Below are 19765 nucleotides of genomic sequence, written 5' to 3' on the forward strand. Positions count from 1 at the left end.
TCTACAGTCCTTGGGGTGAGGTTAAGAAGGAGGTAATATCAGAGTTGGCAATATTTTCTTGAGTTATTAATTTTTAAATTTCACATTCATAAGAAATGGCAGTGGCCTCAGCACAGATCATTTCTTTTGACAGAACGGAAAGGGGAAGAAACTCGTAAATATTTTCAAAACCTCCCCAGTATGGCACACCGTGACTGGTGATCAATGGATCCTCATGCTTTGATATGTTACAGCGGGAACTTTCAGAAATGACTTACTGGGTTGTACATCTGATTGAACAACTGCTCAGCTTGCTACATTGCAAAGTTGGGGAGGCATTGAGGCACAGACAGGGAAAGAAGGAAAGATCCAGAAAAACAGCATTAGCTCAACAAATTCAGTGCATTCGCACAGACGAGTTGGTCATTAAAAAAGAAGAAATTTCAGTTTCTAAACATTCCACAGTGAAAGTGAGATGCTCTAGGGAAATACAAATGTTGACTTTGGCTCCTAAAAAAGAATAGCTGGAATAAGAAATTTAAGGTTTGTGTTACTTTCCCTTTCTCGAGTTAAATAACCCATGAAATAAAGAAAGCTGTCCACTTTTGATGATACATGAAGTGCTGGCCTCCAGCAATGAATCAGAAGAAGTACTTTTGGCTAAGTCTGCAATTTATTACCTGAACTTCAAAGATGGTAATAATAAAAGATTAATTAAATCTTATCATTGAATTTATAGCTCTTCTTTTATATTAACACAAGCCTGAATTTTCTATTCAGTCTATCTTCAGAAAAATACAGATTAGCAAACAGCAGGTTAGCAACAGCAAAATATCAGTAAGACTTTATCGGATTAACTTAAATGGGAAAAGAAAAAAATTTAAATCAGCAGGACCAAAATACAGTATTATCCATTGCCTACTACCAGTTTCTACTGTTGTCTCAGGATTAATAGAAAATACAATTTTCAAAGATATTCTATTGTGTTCCAAGTGCTTTAGAATCTATAATATTTTCTTGTCTATTTTGTGTTGAAGATTTAAATTTTTGTGGATTTAAATATGCTGAATATTATTTTAAATAGCATTCTCAAGTTATAATTTCTAAATACCTGCACTATTTATCTGGGGCTCAATGTCAAGGTGTAGAAGGTGAAATATTGTAGAAACTATTACTTTGCTTCAAGCTAAGACACACTTTTTAAGAGCCTCAATTACTTTTTCCTTCAACTTGAAGGAAGTAAAAGACAACGTTATCATGGTTTAAAGAAACTCCCTCCTCAAGTATAATATCAATTGAAAAATTACTAAAAAGCATAAATCATATTTTGAATTGCCATTGCTTCTCAACTGATTTCTAGTCACATAGGCTAAGTTTACTCCCCCATTTTGAACCTCAAACACTCTTTTGAAAGACAAAATGATCCATACGTCAATTATCAGTCTCTTCTCAACTCTTGGGTATCTATTTAAGATTGATGAATGCACTTAATTATAAAGCACACTCATAATGTGCAATTATGCATTAGTTGGTTAGTATCATTTTGTCAGCCTCACTAATATCAGTAACAACTTCCTCAGACATGAACATTTATAAATAGTGGGATGGAATGTATAAGGGAGTTCCTTTTCTGCCTATAAGCATTTGTCATCATGAAGTATTTGAAGGCATCTTAAATTAACACAGTATCATAAAGGGTTAAAGTAATTATGTGTGTGAATGTTCTCCACAGACTTTTACGTAAAAACTCCCTTTACCAATGTCAAGCATTGTTTATAAGACAAAAATAAGTTTAAATCACCATTTGGATTTCATTGCCACTGGCAGACAAGGTTTCTGTTCAACGACACACATCTACAATATCGTGTAGATTTTATGGGAAAAATACCTGGACACTCACAAACCTTGAGCAAAATTCCACTGGGAATTTTTGGTGTATTTATGACATAATAAAACTATTATGTTTTCAGCTTTCATTTAGTAAACCTTTACATTTTATTCACAAGTCACGTACCCTTTTATTTAAAAAGAGGCCCAGACACACTTAAGCTTTTATAGCTGCTTATTTTTCCATGAGTAAATGATGTGTTTATATGTATATTCACATACTGTTGGCTTATATTTTCAAATATTTCATGTAGATCTCAATTTTTTTAAGGTGATGGGTAGTTGAGGTTTTTACGGAACTATTTATTAGCAGAAATTAAAGACTACTGAAAAAATATTTTAAACTTTTGAATTTAGTTAATGCTAGACAGCCAAAAATAACAAAATAGCATCTGCAGGTTAGACATAAATATATTTAAATTATAACTACCTTATTTAAACTCACTACACTATGCACTTAGGAGACAGTATAAGATTATGTATATACTTAGAAATGAGTTATCTTTTCATAAATGAAATAGGTCCTTTACAGCAAGACAACCATATTTGTTACTTTAATTCTAGTGACTTGGTAGAATGTTAAAATACTGTCAGGAATAATGCTAAAATGTTTACAGGATTTGGTCTGTGAATTTCAGTATGTGGTGTCTACCTGTGAGTCAAAGGAAACCACACACTCTGAGTGATCACAGGGGCAAACCACAGCTATGTTGAAAGAAACTATATTGAATTGCATAAATGTTGATTGATTAAACTAGTCAAGTCATTACATGAAAACTATAAGCATCAGTATGTGAATCTCTTCCTTTTAATTACTAGTGGATTTCAAATTCCCATAGATGATTTACACTAAAAAGGAGGGTGCCGAACATGTACCTATAGAAATAATAAATGGGGTCCCCTGATCTCCATAACAACGGCTCATCAGAGTAGGTGGAGGACATCTTTCATGCCCAGGTCTATTTGAGGCCATCTTTCTTCGAGACTCAGCACACTGTGACTAAAGTAAAATAGTGCAGAGGATGGTCATAAGGAGCCAGTGAATTTCTCTCTCTCACAAAGCTAGCTTAGAGCCTGCCTTATGATCATAACATTTTTTTAAATGAAAAATATTTTTCATAAGTTCATCCCTTAATATGCATATCATAGATAACATTTTGTAGAGCACATTTATATAGATCAAGAATGTATGTCATATACCCAATACATCACATCCAAGTCATTCTCCATTTAAACACCCTCAAATGGGCAATTTAAATTCTTTTATTTATTGTTCAAGATTTCTGCTTAACTAAATATTGCTTGAAGTAAGTGAGATGATGAGTGGATTGGGAAACAGATTTTGCAATATAGAGATTTTCTTGCTGTTTTTTATTAAAGGATTTGATCTGTGTATTTATCTTTTTCTGTATTAGCAAGTAGACTTTCGTAGTGTGAAATTTCTCATGACAGTTTCCTAATTATCTCTGTAAAGTGAGTACCATATAGTAACATTTCAGTTATATATTGCATCATACAAAATAGTATATTACATTTTAAGATACCCAGAGTAATTCCTTCACAGATATGCGATTCCTTCACATCCTTGACCATCCATGTCATATATTTTCATAACTTTAGCCGATAAATCCCCATCCCGGTGTGCTATGAATTATACATAGTCAAATTTTATTATATACTTTGTTTGATTGTTTAGATTCTTATCATACCTTTTGAATAAGTTTATGAGTTGTCAAAGGGAAACAAAATGCTTAAACTCATAATGTTATGAGTTTTATGTGAACAATGAGTGCAGACATACCAAACAACACAGGGAAAAAGTCAAAGTAACAATGCATGACTGGAAATGCACTCCACAAAAATGTCTGGGTCAGAGAAAACATGTTAATGCCACCATGTAAATATCCTATTTCTTTTCCAAAGCCTTCTATCTACAATAAGCTTTCTTAGAGAGTAAGGTCATTTTGGTCAAATATAAATAGTCATTCTACAGAGATGCCAGGGACTTGACAATTTTGGTGAACTTCTAGAAATTTAATAATGTCAGAAAAGCTTTTGCAAAGTTCTAATACAAAAAAAATGACCTACATCTGAAAGTAGCAAAAGTTTATTAACATCTAATGTGGCTTCCGGATTCTGCGACTTGTTGAAAACATTTCTGTTTTTCTTTGTTGATAGTTGAGATTTGCCCAGAGAGTAATGGCTGGTTTTTATAATATTTTTAACTTCTGCTACTATTTTCATCTATTTTTCAAGTTTTTCTTAAACAGGAAACCTAAGATAATTTTTCAGGTTCACAGACAGATTTGATAGACTTCTTAGCAATAAAGTTAAGAGTATTTAATTAATTCTTTTATCAGCAGACAGCAACAGATAAGGGGTTTGTTTCTTTTTAAAAATGTCTCTTCCTGTTCCATTTTATAAATTCATTTTTAAATGAGCATGATTTTTTTCTCAGACTTCACTTACCTTTTTTAACTGTGCTTCCAATTTGCTACATTCCTCTTTCTTTTGTTCGATGGCTATTTCTAGAGACTTTAATTTGGAATCCCTTTTCAGCCCTGCAGAGGCTAATGAAGATGCATGTTCTTTGAGGTCAATTAAACTAGACTGAAAGAGAAAGAATGTGAGTGAGTAAAACACTGAAATTTCTACTAGCAATGCCTTCAATTTGAACACATTGATTCTATACATAGCAATAAAGTGTGCAGTAGACAGAAAGGGTAAATATAATCTTACTAAGGTAACAATAGTCAGCTTTGGTCAGGAAATTAAAGTTGGCCAGCTTACAGAATGAGTAGGATCTAATTGCCGTAGAATCAAATGTGACCAAATGGTGTGGTCAGTAAATGCATGTTTCATGTCTCAAAGTCATGCTAATGATGTAAGTCCCAAGGTGGTCTTTACATGTCATAGCAAAACAGACACCCTGAACCTTCCATTTACATTTATTGCTGTCAGACTATGCAGACTCTGAGACAAATATGAAAGAAAATACTAACTTTAATGCTTCCGCTCCCAAGAGCAAGTCAAACATAAAAGAAGCCTCCTATTACGTTTTTATCAAATCCCATCTCTTTAACAGAGAAACGATCAATGGTTTTACAAACATCTTCTGGAAAATCAAACATAAAATTATTTTAAAATTTAGAGTAAACTTTATGTTCACGTCCTTTGCAATCTAGATTTGACAGATGTGATGAAACTTTCCAACTCAGACATGGGGTTACCTAAATTGTTCCAATCACTAAGCATGTCCAGAAACCAACAGGTTCCACATATAGTCTGAATTCCAAAAACTAAAGAAATAAATACTTGCATATATTACTGAACGTGACTTTGCAACCTAAAAGAGCAATGTTTGTCATTGAATAAGAAATAGCAACATCTAACTTTGTGACTGAGATGTACAGGTTTTACCCCAAAACAGACTCCATGCATTTCCTTCTTACTCATTTGCATCACCTAGGAAGACACTAAGGACACAATGGTCTCTCTGTAAACGATGTTGGCTAATAATTTATGCTGGGTGGCTTCATTGGCACTGGAATGACCTTTATGATAAAAGTCACCATCATCCAGCAAGGTGCTTCTAAAACCCTCTGAGGAACAGGTGAGCCATTCTCATTTTTCACATCAGGAAACAGAGGCTTACAACAGCTGAGCATCTTGTCAAAGGTCTCTTAGCTAGTAAAGGCAGATATAGGTCTCAAACCCAGGTCTACAATTCCAATTTCAATGTCCTTTGTTATATAATTCCCACAGAAATAAGAAAGGACATTATAATCCAGTCACTTTGTCATGGTGAAGACTATCATCACTCCAATTAAATCATAAGCTCCCTGCTGACGGCAACTGCATATTGTTTTCCTTTATAAATTTTAAATTGCCGGATGCAATAGCCAGTTTTAATCAACTTGGCTAGGCTCTAGTCCCCAGTTATTAATCTAGGAGTTGCTAATAGAAGGCATTTTGTAGACATGACTAAAATCTACCATCAGTTGACTTTAAGTAAAGGAGATTATCTTCAGTATTCTGTGTGGGCCTGATCCCATCAATTGAAAGGCCTATGAGCAGAATTCAGGTTTCCCTGGGGAAGAACAAATTCCACCTATTGATTGCAGCATCAGCTTCTGAGACCTTCCAGTCTGCTTTTGCTGATGGCCTGTTCTGTGAATTTTGAATTCGCCTAGCCTCCGTAACTGTGTAAGCCAATTCCTTATGATAAAGTTCTTAATCTGTAGAAAATGTTTAACGTGGTTCTGTTTTTCTGGCAGAACCCTGACTGACACACCCAGCCCAGTGCCAAGTACATCATGCAGAAACAACAAATGTTTACCAAAATGTCTATCTGAAAGTCATACAACGTTGGCATTATTTACAAAACTACTTTCACTTACAGCTTATGCTCCACCACGTCATCAAGATCTCTTTCCATTAGAAATATATACATTGATTTTAAGGTGCAAGCCCACAAATAACACCCGCAACTGGAGAAGAATATGCTATAAACAAAGTCAAAGCTTTCCTATCTTCTGTCGCATACAAACTAAGGCATCACAGATCCTCCTACTCAGAAGCAGCAGTGGAAGCTAGGAAGAGAACTCCATTCTTTATTTTCGTAACAAACAAATAAGCTCCTTTCTAAAAAATAAGTAGGTTTAAATTTTAGGAAATATAGATTTTATTTCTGGATTTCCTCGAAACTCCTCTTACTCATCCATTATTTTCCTTCTTCATCTACATCCCTAATTTATTCAGGACTTTAATTTGTGTGGAATTATCAGTACCCTATGAGTGAGGAAATACTGCGGAGCTGGGAGATAGACAACTGTGCTGCGGTACCGTCCTGCAGGGTGAAAGGTCTATGACAGCTCTAAAGAAGATGGACAGTTACAAGAGACAAAAGTAAGTGTGAAGGGGCCAATTGCAGGCAATCTCCACATATCTCAGAGTTATGAGGATTAAATAAAATAATGTGTAATTACTGCTTCTCATACTTCTCCACCAAACTATCCCCAAGAAAACTGAGAGGGTTATAGGGATCGCTTGAAGAATGGAGGAATAACCCAAAGCACCCTCTTCATAAGCCCCAAGCAAGAATTTCTTTAAAGTGTAAGATGTTACTTTAAAAATACAGGTAACACTTATATTCTGTATTCATGTTTGCTATGGCATAAAAAAAAAATACAGCTCTAAATTATTTACTACAATGTAAAAATAATATGCCAGAAGAGCAGCCACATTTAAGCTCTACCTTGGGGTCCAGCATGGTACCACATCTCCTAACCCGAGGGAATTGGGTGGTTCCCTTTGAAAAGTACAAATGAATGTAAAGCACTCGACACAAGGAATAATAGTACATAGCAGACACTCTAATAAAATAGAGACATTATTATTATAATCATCGCTGCTGTTGTTATCTCAAGCAAGGGATCGTGGGCCTGTGAAAAATATAGAATCCTTTAAGCCATGCAAATGTGGTAAGACATAAATAAAAGTTTCAAGGAGCTACATTGTATATAGTTAGCAGAGCAGAGAAGACAGGCATAGGGCATCACAGATGAAGGAAGTTACAAAAAAAAAAATTCCTTTAAATTCAGGCAGCTTTACAAAAGCAAAGTTACCACATTCCCCAAGCCTTCATATAGTGCCTCCAACTAACCCTCTAGTCTCTTGCAGCTGCACTGAATATGGGTTTATGAGGACTATCAATGTGGTTCATTTGTTTTTCCAGACTCACCTCTTTCTCAGTGAGTTCAGCCTGTAAAGCATTGACCTTCTCTTTCAGGTCTTTGTTCTCTTTTCGGAAGGATTCTATCTCTTCTAGTCTTTCCCGATCATCTCTTTCTCGCTGTTCTTTCAAGCGCTCAATTATTCTCTCCTGTAAGGCAATTAACAAAAAAGAAGAGGTGAGAACCCATCAGTGTATATGCCAAAGCATACTGCAAAAGAAAACAAGAGGCAGTACATCCAAGAAATGCTCTACAGGAATCAACACACACAAGAAACTCAAAATCGGATTCATGGGGATAGGCTGTGCATAACAGCACTTGGGAAGGACAACCAATACAGCTTTTGACTTGTTAATAAAAGTTAACATCACAGGGCTGCAAAGGAACTTAATGTTCAAGTTCTGTGGCTGCTCTTGGTTCATGGTAGTATCCAGCAGATTTCTAGAGCAGCTCTAGAAGAGGGAGCTTCAGACACCAAGACTCCAGACCTGACACAGCCTCGCACAGGAAAGGAGAAGCAGAACATGCCTCTTGGCTCAGCCCTCTTTGCTTAGCCTCTTCATTTGGCATCCAAGAGCCTTCATTGGTTTCTGAAGACTGTTCTCTGGCTGGATGGGAATGAAGTGGGGCAGGACCCAAACCCTCCAGGACTTAGAGCTGGGACTCATTGTGAGAACTTGAAACAAAGAATCAGCCCATTGTGTATGTGATTTTCCAGTGTGTCTGAGGATGTTTACTTCTCTGTTTTGTCAATGGTTTCTTGATAGTCAGTAGAGACTCCAAAACACTGGCTGAGTTTGAACAAAGTTCAGCAGCAGCTTTATTTTATTGAGGGCTTACTACATGCTAGGCACTGTGATGCGCTCTCCTCATCAGTCCTCATCACAAGCGTAAGGGCAGATCCAGTGCTCTTGGTGACAGTGTAGAGGTGAGGAAACCCAGAGCTCTGAGACGCAAGGTGGCCCAGGTCATAAACAGAAGGCCTCCCACATCCTGGGCTCTCGGACTGTCAGCCACATCCATGAGACCACACTGCCACAAACATACACCTGGAGCCATTCGGGGAGGTCTGCCTTTGACTTTCACACTGAAATGAAAACACTGCTTTGTAGACTTCTTTTCCAAAAATAGGGAACCTGCCTGATATCAAAGTAAGAAACTTACACACACACACACACACACACACGCACATGAAAATTCCATCTGCGTAAAGCTTGAGTTATATTTCTGAAATCAGTTTGAAATTATCCAACACATATCTAAACTTCCTCTTGAATGGTCATGTTAAAAAATACTGGTGCAACAACTGTGGCCAAGGATCCTGATATTATCTTTTATATTCTTATAATAATTGCATAGCACAAGACAATGCCTGATAAATAAGACAACTGTAAAATAGTATTTAATGCAGAGGGAAGTTAGTTTGAACACTTCTCCTATGATTTAAGATCCCCTGAGGAAGCAACTGTTCTACCCCACTGACAATAATTTATGTATCTAATGCTTTCGGCGGAGGAGGTACCATTACTGTTTTCCAATTACTTAAAAACACTTTAAATGAAATATATTATTATAATAGAGGAGGCAGAAATATAATAAATGAATCAATTAATTGCCTATATTTGTTTCTTCTTGATCCCAGACCTAGTTTACCTACCCGTGACAATGGTGAGTGGATGACTATGTGATCCACAAGAGAAGGAAATGGCCACAGTACGTGGTCAGTCTCTCAAGTGTTTTCAATGATTTCAGCAACTGAGCCTTTGCTGCCTTTTGTCTACACTACAACCAATTACCCAGTCACTTCTCCGTCCCATCACTTCCACTACATGGCTGTTGGAGTGACATTTCTAAAGCTCCAAAATGACCTGTCGCCTCACTATTTGGAAACCTTCCCAGGAATCCCTCTGGCTGGACCACGTGGCACTTATTCCCACTCAGCAGCCTTCACATGGTTTCACCGCATGATCATCCTCCCAGCCCTACTTTCAAGAGGGCAGCACTAAAATCCTTTGAGTCTTTTTGACCCACAGCTGGGCGAATCATCTGGCATACAACAAGCAATTAAAAGAGCTGAAGGAAGGAAGGAGAACTCAAATGAGGGACCATCTTGACTTCAAAGAAAAGGTAATAAAATTAAGCAGGCATGTTAACAGCCAGAAGGTGTCAGAATCGTTTGGAAAGTAGGTCGATTTGCTCTAATCACTTGTACTATTGACTGGGCATTGATGACAAAAAAAATCAACAAGCACTATAATGTTTTTAAGTGTTATTGATGATTCAATACTACAAAATATTTCTCCGTCAATCACAAAACCAATTTAACTGTCAGCCGCGCAGGGCCAGATGTCAAAAACATGTGTTAAAAGGCCCTAATATGCCATGATGTACTTGATTAACAACTAACTTGCAGAAATTCCAACAATGTGTTCTTGTTTTAGTCTTATTTGCATTGGCAAGCATTCCTTGTGCACTCATCTGGCTCTGCACAGGTTTAATCTATTTGTGCTTTATCACAGGGTGGGAACTAAATTACAGTGGCCTCCAGCTCCACTATCTGGCTTTCTCCACTGCTTATCTGCTATGTGGCTACAGCAAGACTTGGCGAGACCAGCTTTAGAAATACAGTGGGTTCCGTCTCTTGAGCTTCTGTGTGTCAATCCTAGAACCAAGTCATATTCAATCTTAACTCACGGAGAGGCATTATTCTTTGCACTCTGTTAATAGTTGAATAAGTTCCTGGAAATTAAAAGGAATAACATACTCCCTAGGATGCCATAATCCAGGGGAAATGGTGAATACTGCCTGATAGATTCTTTTCATCAGCCAAAAGACAGCGAATAATTAAATGTACTTAAAAATCCATGAGTTTTTATTAATCATTTTGTTTCACAGCATGCCTTGTTACAGAGGGATCTGTGCAATTAAATGTGGATAAAAATGGGACTTGTGAGCAAAACTCCACTTAAAGGAGATTGTGATGTTGCCAAAAGCACAAAGATTCTTTGAGTTTTAGTCTTATTCTATCACCTGTGAGCTAGGTGGCCTTGGTATAGTCCAGAGGAGGCAGCAAAGTCTCAACCAACGACCAGCTTAGACAGGGTGGAAACGGCTTCCAGGAGCAGTGGGTTGAGAAGTTAGCATGTGCCATGATTAATTAGCGATGTCTTCCTAGGCCCAGAAATGGGGGATGATGCTGTACATGTCAATATTTTTATTTCCGGGCAAGTCATTTCACCTCATTGAACCCATTTCCCATCTTAAAATGGAAGAGCATAGACTTAGTGTTTCTCAAAATGTAGCCTTCTGACCACTTGGATCAGAACCCTTCAGTATGTTTACAAATCAGAGGTTCCTGGGCTCCACAGCAGAGCAGCTGAATCAGAATCTCTAGGAAATAGGACCCAGGAAACTGTATTTTAAGAAACCTCCTAGATGATAAGATTATTTGGATACACACAAAGGTTTGATGCATACTGGAATACTCAAAATAAATCTTCTATTCTTTGTCCTAAGATAGAGAACCTTGCCAGTTCCTATTCAATGGTTTTATCTGTACTTTTCAAATACACTAGGCATTCTGATTTTGGCACCTTTAAAAAATTCCCTCCACATCCATTGCTCTATGTTTGCTTTTATTCTTCATTGCTATGAAAAGTTAAAAAACAGATGCAAACAGAATTTGGAAATAAATAGCTCACAAAGCCAGTATGCAGAGCTCTTTTGTTTGACTTGAGCATCATAATTTTTAAAAATCTGAACTTGAATGTTTTGAAATAGACCAGGGACCTGTAGCTTACCATAGTCACCAGTAGTCCCTACTATACTTCAGCAAAGCCACATCCCTCATTTTTGTTCCCTCCCTGGCCCTTCTAATCATCTAAGTTCTCAACTCCTTATCTATGGTCCAATTCAGATGCCATGAGCCTGAGATTGCAGATCGGCAAACTTAATAATTCATTCTCAAGGGAGTTCCAGGACAGCATGAAACTTAGAGGTCAGCTAATAAAAATGTATATTTTGAAGATGAGGTACTGAGACCCTGAGAGAAGAGGCTTGCCCAGGTGATGTAACTATCAAGCAGTGAAGACAGTCCAAGGGAGCCAGGCTCCCACAGACCTCAGATTCCTTCCCAGACACCCCCTCAGTCTCAAAGGAAGTACTTAAATAAAGGGAGTAGTTTCAGAGTTGGGAATTACTTTGGGATTTAAGCTAGAATAAATCAAATCTTAATAAGGTCCAGAAAAAAATAATAAAATCCTGCCAAGAATTCATGACATGAAAAATTATATGGTATATGTTTACTTCTGTGATTTTTAAGAAAGAAATCAAGAGGTAGAAATGGGATGATATCATACAACCCAAAATATGCTAATGAACACATAAGCATTAATAGTTTTTGAACAAACATCCCCTCATTCCAATTTTACAAATAAAACTACTACAGAGAGCTCTGGAAATAAATTATTAAAAGATGAAAAGAGAGTATCTTTCCCCCAAAAGTCATCTTATTAAATATTCTTGTAAGTTTTCAAGTAAAACCTTATAATTCTTATACTTTAATCCTGAAGTTATAATCTTTCAATGTTTTAAATTGTTACAGGATTTATAAGTTTATTAACCAGCAACTGTTTCTCCTCCATGGATTTTTTGAGCAAAATTAATTTGGAAATACATACTAAATATGATGTGAAATAAGGTAACTCAATGTCAAACTCTACATTTTTTTCTTACAAAAGCCTCATTTTAGTTGTTTGCTATATTTTATTTACATTCTGGGATAGGTGTGCATGACGTGTAGGCTTGTGTGTAATGGTGTGTTTGGTGGTTTGCTGCACCTATCAACCCATAACCTAGCTATTAAGCCCAGCATGCATTAGCTATTTTTCCTAACACTCTCTCTCCCTCCCACCCCTCCCAACAGGCCCCAGTGTGTGTTGTTCCCTTTCCTGTGTCCATGTGTTCGCATTGTTCAGCTCCTACTTATAAGTGAGAACAGGCAGTGTTTGGTTTTCTGTTCCTGCATTAGTTTGCTGAGTTTAATGGCTTCCAGCTCCATCCATGTCCCTGCAAATAACATGATCTCATTCCTTTTCATGGCTGCATAATATTCCATGGTATATATGTACCACATTTTCTTTATTCAGTCTATCATTGATGGACATTTGGGTTTGTTCCATGTTTTTGCTATTGTGAATAGTACTGCAATGAACATAACACACACATGTATCTTTATAATAGAATGATTTATATTCCTTTGGGTATATACCCAGTAATGTTCTTTATTGTTCTAGGTCTTTGAGGAATTGCCACATTGTCTTCCGCAATGGTTGAACTAATTTAGATTCCCACCAACAGCGTAAAAGCATTCCTTTTTCTCCTCAGCCTCACCAGCATCTGTTGTTTCTTGACTTTTTAATAATTGCTATTATGACTGGTGTGAGATGGTGTCTCACTGTGGTTTTGATTTTCATTTTTCTAATCATCAGTGATGTTGAGCTCTTTTTCACATGTTTGTTGGCTGCATAAATATCTTCTTTTGAGAAGTTTCTGTTCATGTCTTTTGACCACTTTTTAATGGGGTTGTTTGTTTCTGGTAAACTTGTTTAAGTTCTTTGCAGATTCTGGATATTAGACCTTTGTCAGATGGATAGATTGCAAAAATTTTTCTCCCATTCTGTAGGTTATCTGTTCACTCCGATGATAGTTTCTTTTGCTATGCAAAAGCTCTTGAGTCTAATTAGATCCTAGTTGTCAATTTTTGCTTTTGTTGCAATTGCTTTTGACATTTTCATCATGAAATATTTGCCTATACCTATGTCCTGAACGGTATTGCCTAGATTTTCTTCTAGAGTTTTCATAGTTCTGGGTTTTACATTTAGGACCATGAAGACTAGCTCTAGACTCATGGGTCTTTTTGTAGCTTCATTTTTTTTCTTTTATTTTTTAAATAACTTTTTAATTTAACTCCAAAAATATGCTTACCCATCTTTTTGTAGCTTTCAGGCTTTTATCACAGAGCCTTGGTTCTCAGACTACAGTTTACATCATGATGACCTGGGGAACTTGTTAAATTGCAGATTCCCAGGCCCTATGAGGTTCTGATTTGGTAGGTAGAGATGGGGCCTAATAACAGAGACTTTCAACAGAGACTTCCTGGTAATTCTGTAGTAACAGAAGAGAAGCCTTCTTTAGGATACACTGGCTTAGGAAACCCATGGGCATTTAATCTAATTCCCCCATTCATCATATGGGAAATTTGAGGCCCTGAGAGAGAAAATTACTTGACAGGCTCACTCAGTTAATTAATGGCTCCCCAGTTAATTAGTGGCATAGGTGGGACTGGCCCCTAGGTCTCCTTCCAATTACTTCAATACCCCAGAGTTTATAGGCTGTGATAATAGGAGATAATCTACTACTCTAGTAGGGCATCCCAGAGGAAAACCCCCACAACATCCTATGCATGTATGGACAAATCCTGCAAAGTGCTGCAGAATCAAAAAGGATGAGAAAGACAAAGAAAAAGAACATAATAAAATCTACTCCTACACTTTAAAAGTTAACATTTCTTTTCTTGGTTTCAAGCTAAATTTGAGAATAATGCCAATAACATGGGCCTAAAAACTGTGCCAGCACAGTCCATGTTCAACCAACAAACAAGCTGTCCCTCCTGAGGATTCCTAGAGAACTGTACCTGCACTGGCTCTTACATTCAGGAAGTGTTGGAGGAGAGGAGAGAGCATATGCAAACTCAACTCCAGGGTCTGATACTTGCGATAGGTGCCCAGAGAATGAATGAACTCATTTAGCCAGAATGAAATGGACGAGAAATCATTTTAAAAGTAAGTAAACATCAGAATGAGCTATTTGCCTAAAGGATTTTATTCATTCACTCTTTTATTCAAATTAATCCCTTTAAATGTAAGTCAGAAGGAAACCCTCAGGATGGCATCCCATCCCCTTCAAAGTAAAAGCCAATTTTTAAAAATCTTGTCTCACAAGGGCCTATGAAATCTGCTGCCCTTCCTCTCCCCCATACCCTTGTACTTGCTCTTCCCTCTGCCAGGACATTCTCCCTCCACAAGGGCTCCTGGCTCACCACTCACTTTCAAGTGTTTCCTTAAATGTCACCTTCTCAGCAAGCTCCTACCTGGCCATTCTACTCCAGCACTCCCTGTACCCCTCCCTGCCTTCTTTTCTTTTATAGAAAATATTACCCTCTGAAATCCTAGGTATGTCACTTATTTATTATCTGTCTCCCCATCACCTCCACTACAGTCTAAACTCTGTTAGAGCCAGGATTTTCACCTATTTTCTTCTCTGCTGCATCCCAGGGCTCAAAAGAGGACTTGTCACATGGTGGCAGCTCACGCAACCAGTATCCACTACTGAGTGAGCATCCCCGATGCAGGTTATGCTGGGCACAGGGAATGGAAAGATAACACACACATAGGATATGTTTCTTGGGTTTGGAGTCTAGCAGGGAAGAGAAATTAAAAACAGATAAATGGATAATTAAGAATGTGACATGAGCTCTGGGGAGTTTATGGTGTTCTTGAGACATAATGGGGATACCTAGGAGGTGTCCCTAAGGAAATGATCAAATAATAATAATAATAGTGATAACATTACATCTCCTATTCTAAACACATTCCATATTTTCCTGCATTTTCTCCTCAACATAATCCACTGAGGTTGCTATTATTACCCCCTTTTACAAATGAAGAAACTGAGAGGTTATGTAATTTGTCCAAAGTAGAAAGTATCAGACCTAGGATTTGATCCTAGGCAGTCTAGCTCCAAAGTCCACATTCTTGACTACTGCACAATACAACTTCTCATGAAGCTGACCTCTCAGAAGAGGAGGAATTAAATTTGCAGAGAGTGAGGAATATCCTCAGCTGGGGAATAGCATCTACAAAGAGTCTGAGGCAGGAAGGAGTATGGTACACTTGAAAATCTGGAAGCCCCACATAAGTAGGGCACAGAGAACCTGGAAAAAGAGAGATGGGGGATGAGGCTGGAAATGAAAGAAAGAATGAGGGAGGGAGCAGGCACACAGTGTGGGGGCTTGCCAGATCAGATGGGAGACGGGACCCTGGGGGCCAGGTAGAGGACTTCAATTTATGTCACCATAAGAGCAATGGCAAGCTAGTGAAGGTTTTTAAGGAGAGCCAAGGGTGATGTAATCAGATTTGCATTTCAGAAAATGCCCCTGGCTGTAGTGTGCCAAGTCCACTGAAGAGGGCTTGTGTGGGGAGAACAAGGACCAGCTGGGACTAAAGGTAGTGTTAGCAAAAGAAGAAAAGCAGGCACATTTAAACGCATTTGGATTAACTTTCCCCAACTGTGTTTCCCCACATCCTGATTCCCCAGTTTTTGAGTGCATGCTCACCTTCTCTGACAGAGCTTCCTCTAGCGTCGCCAGTGCAGTATCTGTATTACTGGAATCTGTCTGCAAGGACTTCACTCTGTCTTTCAGGTTGGTCAGTTGCTTGTCTTTATCCCTAAGTTGTTCTTGCAAGTTTTCAATCTAAAAATAAAAATCAGTATTTTAGTGCATATTCGATTACATATCCTGGGCCAAAATTCCTGAAGTGGATCTATCAATAAAAAAAGAAGAAAAAAAAAAAAGACCTGAAATGATAGAAATTGTCAGTATTATGAGGTTATGCTTTGAGGTTAGACTCAAGGCCATTTTGATGACATCTTCATTTCTCCATATAGTTCAACTCTCTGTATTTAATGGTGATACAGAGGAGCAGAGCATCTCCCTCCATACAAAGGTAAGCCCTTCTGACACATATGTAAGCACTATTATTTCTTTGTATTTCTATCCCTTTTACCAGCCTTTTAGGTCTCAGGTCAATAGGCTTGAACTTGGTACACTGAACCAGGGAAATATTATGCAAGATGAATTCATTGATTAAACAGACATTTCCTGGGGAGCCCATTCTGCACCAAGCACCATATCAGTATATGGCAGATCCCATGTAGCCATTCACTCACTCCTTTATTTCAGTATTAAAGTTTGTGATATGCCAAATGTTGTCAAGTGGCTGTTTCAAAGTAACCACATGAAAAGCCAAGTAGGTTATCACCAGCAGACTGTTAATGGGAAGAACTTGTGATATAAGTCAAATGTAACAAGTACTAAACACTCCATTTGGCAACTAAGTCATGTGCTGGCAACCAACCAGCCACTTTTATCCACTATCTGCAGCCTGAAATAAACACGCCAAATAGTCGATTATAATGCCTGTCCAAGAGCAGCAGCAAGGACTTTCTCCTGGGCATTGAGGACATTATCATTCATGTTTTTATTCTCTGCTTTCAAACCATGTATTTCTTATCTAAGGATTTAAAAAAGCCCCACTATACAAACAATTTATTCGTATTAAGGGTTTTAAAATGACAAGGAAAAAAAGCAGTACAACTCTAAGATAAGTCCATTCAAAATATTTGCATTCTGCACCCAACTTTCTCAGGAAATCATTCCAAAAGTATGTTTCACAATGTACACTCAAACAAATTTTTTGATTACTTGATTCCCTTAGCATGTATCTGGAATGGTAATCCAAATAATAATAGTAATCCCAGTAGTAATGAGGAGGAGGAGATGATTACAACGACAACAGAGGTGGCAGCAGTAGCAGCCTCAAAAATAGCTCTGGATGCAAAGACAATGGCTCTGCTGACCTTCAATCTGGAGGACATGGCCTTAGCTAATTTTTTCAACCACTACAATGGAAACCCATAAGCTTTGTGGCCTAACAGATGGAATTTTTCCTTCTTTCCTTCCTTCCTTCCAGCCTCCTTCCATCCTTTGTTCCATCTTTCCTTCATTCATTTTTTTTTTCTTCTGCCTTGAGATAGACAACTTAGAAACTCAGGTTATAGGTCAAATAATTATTCTTTTTCTTTATCAAAATGTAATGTGTTCCCATCCAGCTGCCACTATGAAAATTCATTGCCACTCCGTGGAAAACACAGCAATTCAGAAGGCATAATCATCTCCAGTCAAAACAAAGGCTTCCTCCCTTCCAGACAAATGTTCACACAAAAGTACGCATGAGTAAGAATATGGATGGTTATATGTTAGAATGATACTGGTTATGTGGAAGAAGCCAGCAGCTGAGAGGACTGACACTTGGAGAGACTGTATGTTATTACTTTGAATACACCCATGGATACATTTGTGTACACATATGTACGCAAATCCTTAGCAGTTCTGAGCAAACTAATTAGATCCACTGGCCCACCCTGGGAGACAGTGCCCCAGGCATAAGAGGAGGACATTAGCCTTGGGGCAGTAGTAGGCAGCAATTTCAAAGGACTTTGGGCATGAGAAATAGAGACCAAAGGAAAAGTGGCTGTGCACTTACATCACAATCCCTGGGGCCTCCTCATATAACCAAAAAGACTAGGGAGACTGAGGGTCAGGGTCCTACTGGAATGCAGGTAGGGGTCACGAGCTGGAGAAATAGGGATGGTGGAAACTGAGGGTCAGGGTCCTACTGGCATGCGGGTAGGGGTTACAAGCTGGAGAAATAGGGATGGTGGAGACCAGAGACATGCGGGTGGTATATCTGTTTATCTCACATCTAAGAACCCAGCAAAAGAGCCAATGATACTGCAGGCATGACTGACTAACAGAGCTGGAATTAAAGATGCATTTATTGAGCTAGGGATGCACCAATTTAGGAAATGCTGCACAAAGATCAGCAAGAATGACTCTTAAGAGAAAAAAATAAGGTACAGAACAGTGTGTAGCATATAATCTCTTGCATAAAATTTGAAAGATCTATAAATAGATAAATATATCTGGAAAAAATCACAAGAAATTTTAACTTTTGTGGGGGTAAGGTCTGGGAGGCAGAAGGAAGAGGGAGTTTCTGGTTTTCATCTTTGTACATTTGTGTAGATTTCTGCTTGAATTTTCTAACCATGTGGGTTTTATTATTTGTAAATGTCAATCAGGGTTATCCAGCGGGTAAAACTGTGGGCCATTTTTGGTTTATATTTTTATATAAAATAATAAATATTGTGCACATGAGTATATAATAATTTAATAAATAACACAAATGCCTACTTAATACTAAATTGTCCAAGTTGCCAGCAGTTACTGATTGTTGATATATTTATTTATTTATTTAATGGGATCTAAATATTTTCCTTTTATTTTAGGTTTGGGGGTACATGTGAAGGTTTGTTATATAAATAAACACGTATCAAGGGGGTTTGTTGTACATAACATTACATCACCCAGGCATTAAGCCCAGTACCCAATAGTTATCTTTTCTGATCCTCTCCCTCCTCCCACTCTCCACCATCAAGTGGACCCCAGTGTCTGTTGTTTCCTTCTTTGTGTTCATAAGTTCTTATCATTTAGCTCCCGCTTATGAGTGAGAACATGTGGTATTTGGTTTTCTGTTCCTGTGTGAGTTTGATAAGGATAATAGCCTCCAGCTCCATCCATGTTCCCGCACAAGACATGATCTCATTTTTTTTTTATGGCTGCATAATATTTCATGGCATATATGTACCACATTTTCTTTATCCAGTCTGTCATTAATGGGCATTTAGGCTGATTCCAAGCTTTTGCTATTGTGAACAGTGCTGCAATGAACATTCACATACATGTGTCTTTATGGTAGAATGCTTTATATTCCCCTGGGTGTATACCCAGTAATGAGATATTGGTATAGTTAAACCATGGCCTATTATGCAAGTATTTAAAATCCTGTTTGCATAGCATTGCTAACTAAATGAAAATAGTAGAATCTTTAAAAAGCAGAATGTAAAAGAGTATGGCATTAATTTTGTAAAAAGAAAAATTATTGCATAGAACAAAAATATATATAAGGAATCTACTAAAATGTTTCATTTGGCAATGGGGTGACTAATGATTTTATTTCTCCTCTTCATGCTTTTCTGTATCTGCCAGTGTGTTTTCATTGAGTGTAAACAGAATAAAAAGATATTTTAAAACCAACTACAAAATATCAGAGTGGTTAAGTGAGTTTCGAACAATAAGTTTTTGCTTTTTAAAAGGACTCTGCAGGAGAAAATATTCCTTTCATACTCCAAAGATGACTGAATTCTTACAATTAAAACTTAAAAGACTGGAGAGAATATAAAATTCTGTATCTTTTAAAAAAGTA

The 19765-nt window shown here is 37.6% G+C and overlaps 1 protein-coding gene across 3 annotated transcripts in view; it reads right to left on the bottom strand.

The window, feature by feature from the left end:
* LOC116273548 (ERC protein 2-like) overlaps window positions 1-16198 on the bottom strand; it is a 135696-nt gene extending 119498 nt beyond the window's left edge. The window contains exons 1-4 of one of the 3 annotated variants that reach the window (XM_031662689.1): window positions 15997-16198; window positions 7610-7750; window positions 4336-4476; window positions 258-293 (exon numbers count right to left, since the gene is read on the bottom strand). In XM_031662689.1, coding sequence (XP_031518549.1) covers window positions 258-269 — 12 coding nt within the window. In that variant the 5' untranslated portion in view covers window positions 270-293; window positions 4336-4476; window positions 7610-7750; window positions 15997-16198. The remainder of the gene's footprint in view (window positions 1-257; window positions 294-4335; window positions 4477-7609; window positions 7751-15996) is intronic. The other 2 variants (XM_031662688.1, XM_031662690.1) reach the window with 2 other exon arrangements.
* Window positions 16199-19765: the final 3567 nt, after the last annotated feature.

The sequence above is a fragment of the Papio anubis genome, unplaced genomic scaffold, assembly GCF_008728515.1.
Source record: "Papio anubis isolate 15944 unplaced genomic scaffold, Panubis1.0 scaffold86, whole genome shotgun sequence".
Classification (NCBI taxonomy): Eukaryota; Metazoa; Chordata; class Mammalia; order Primates; family Cercopithecidae; genus Papio; species Papio anubis.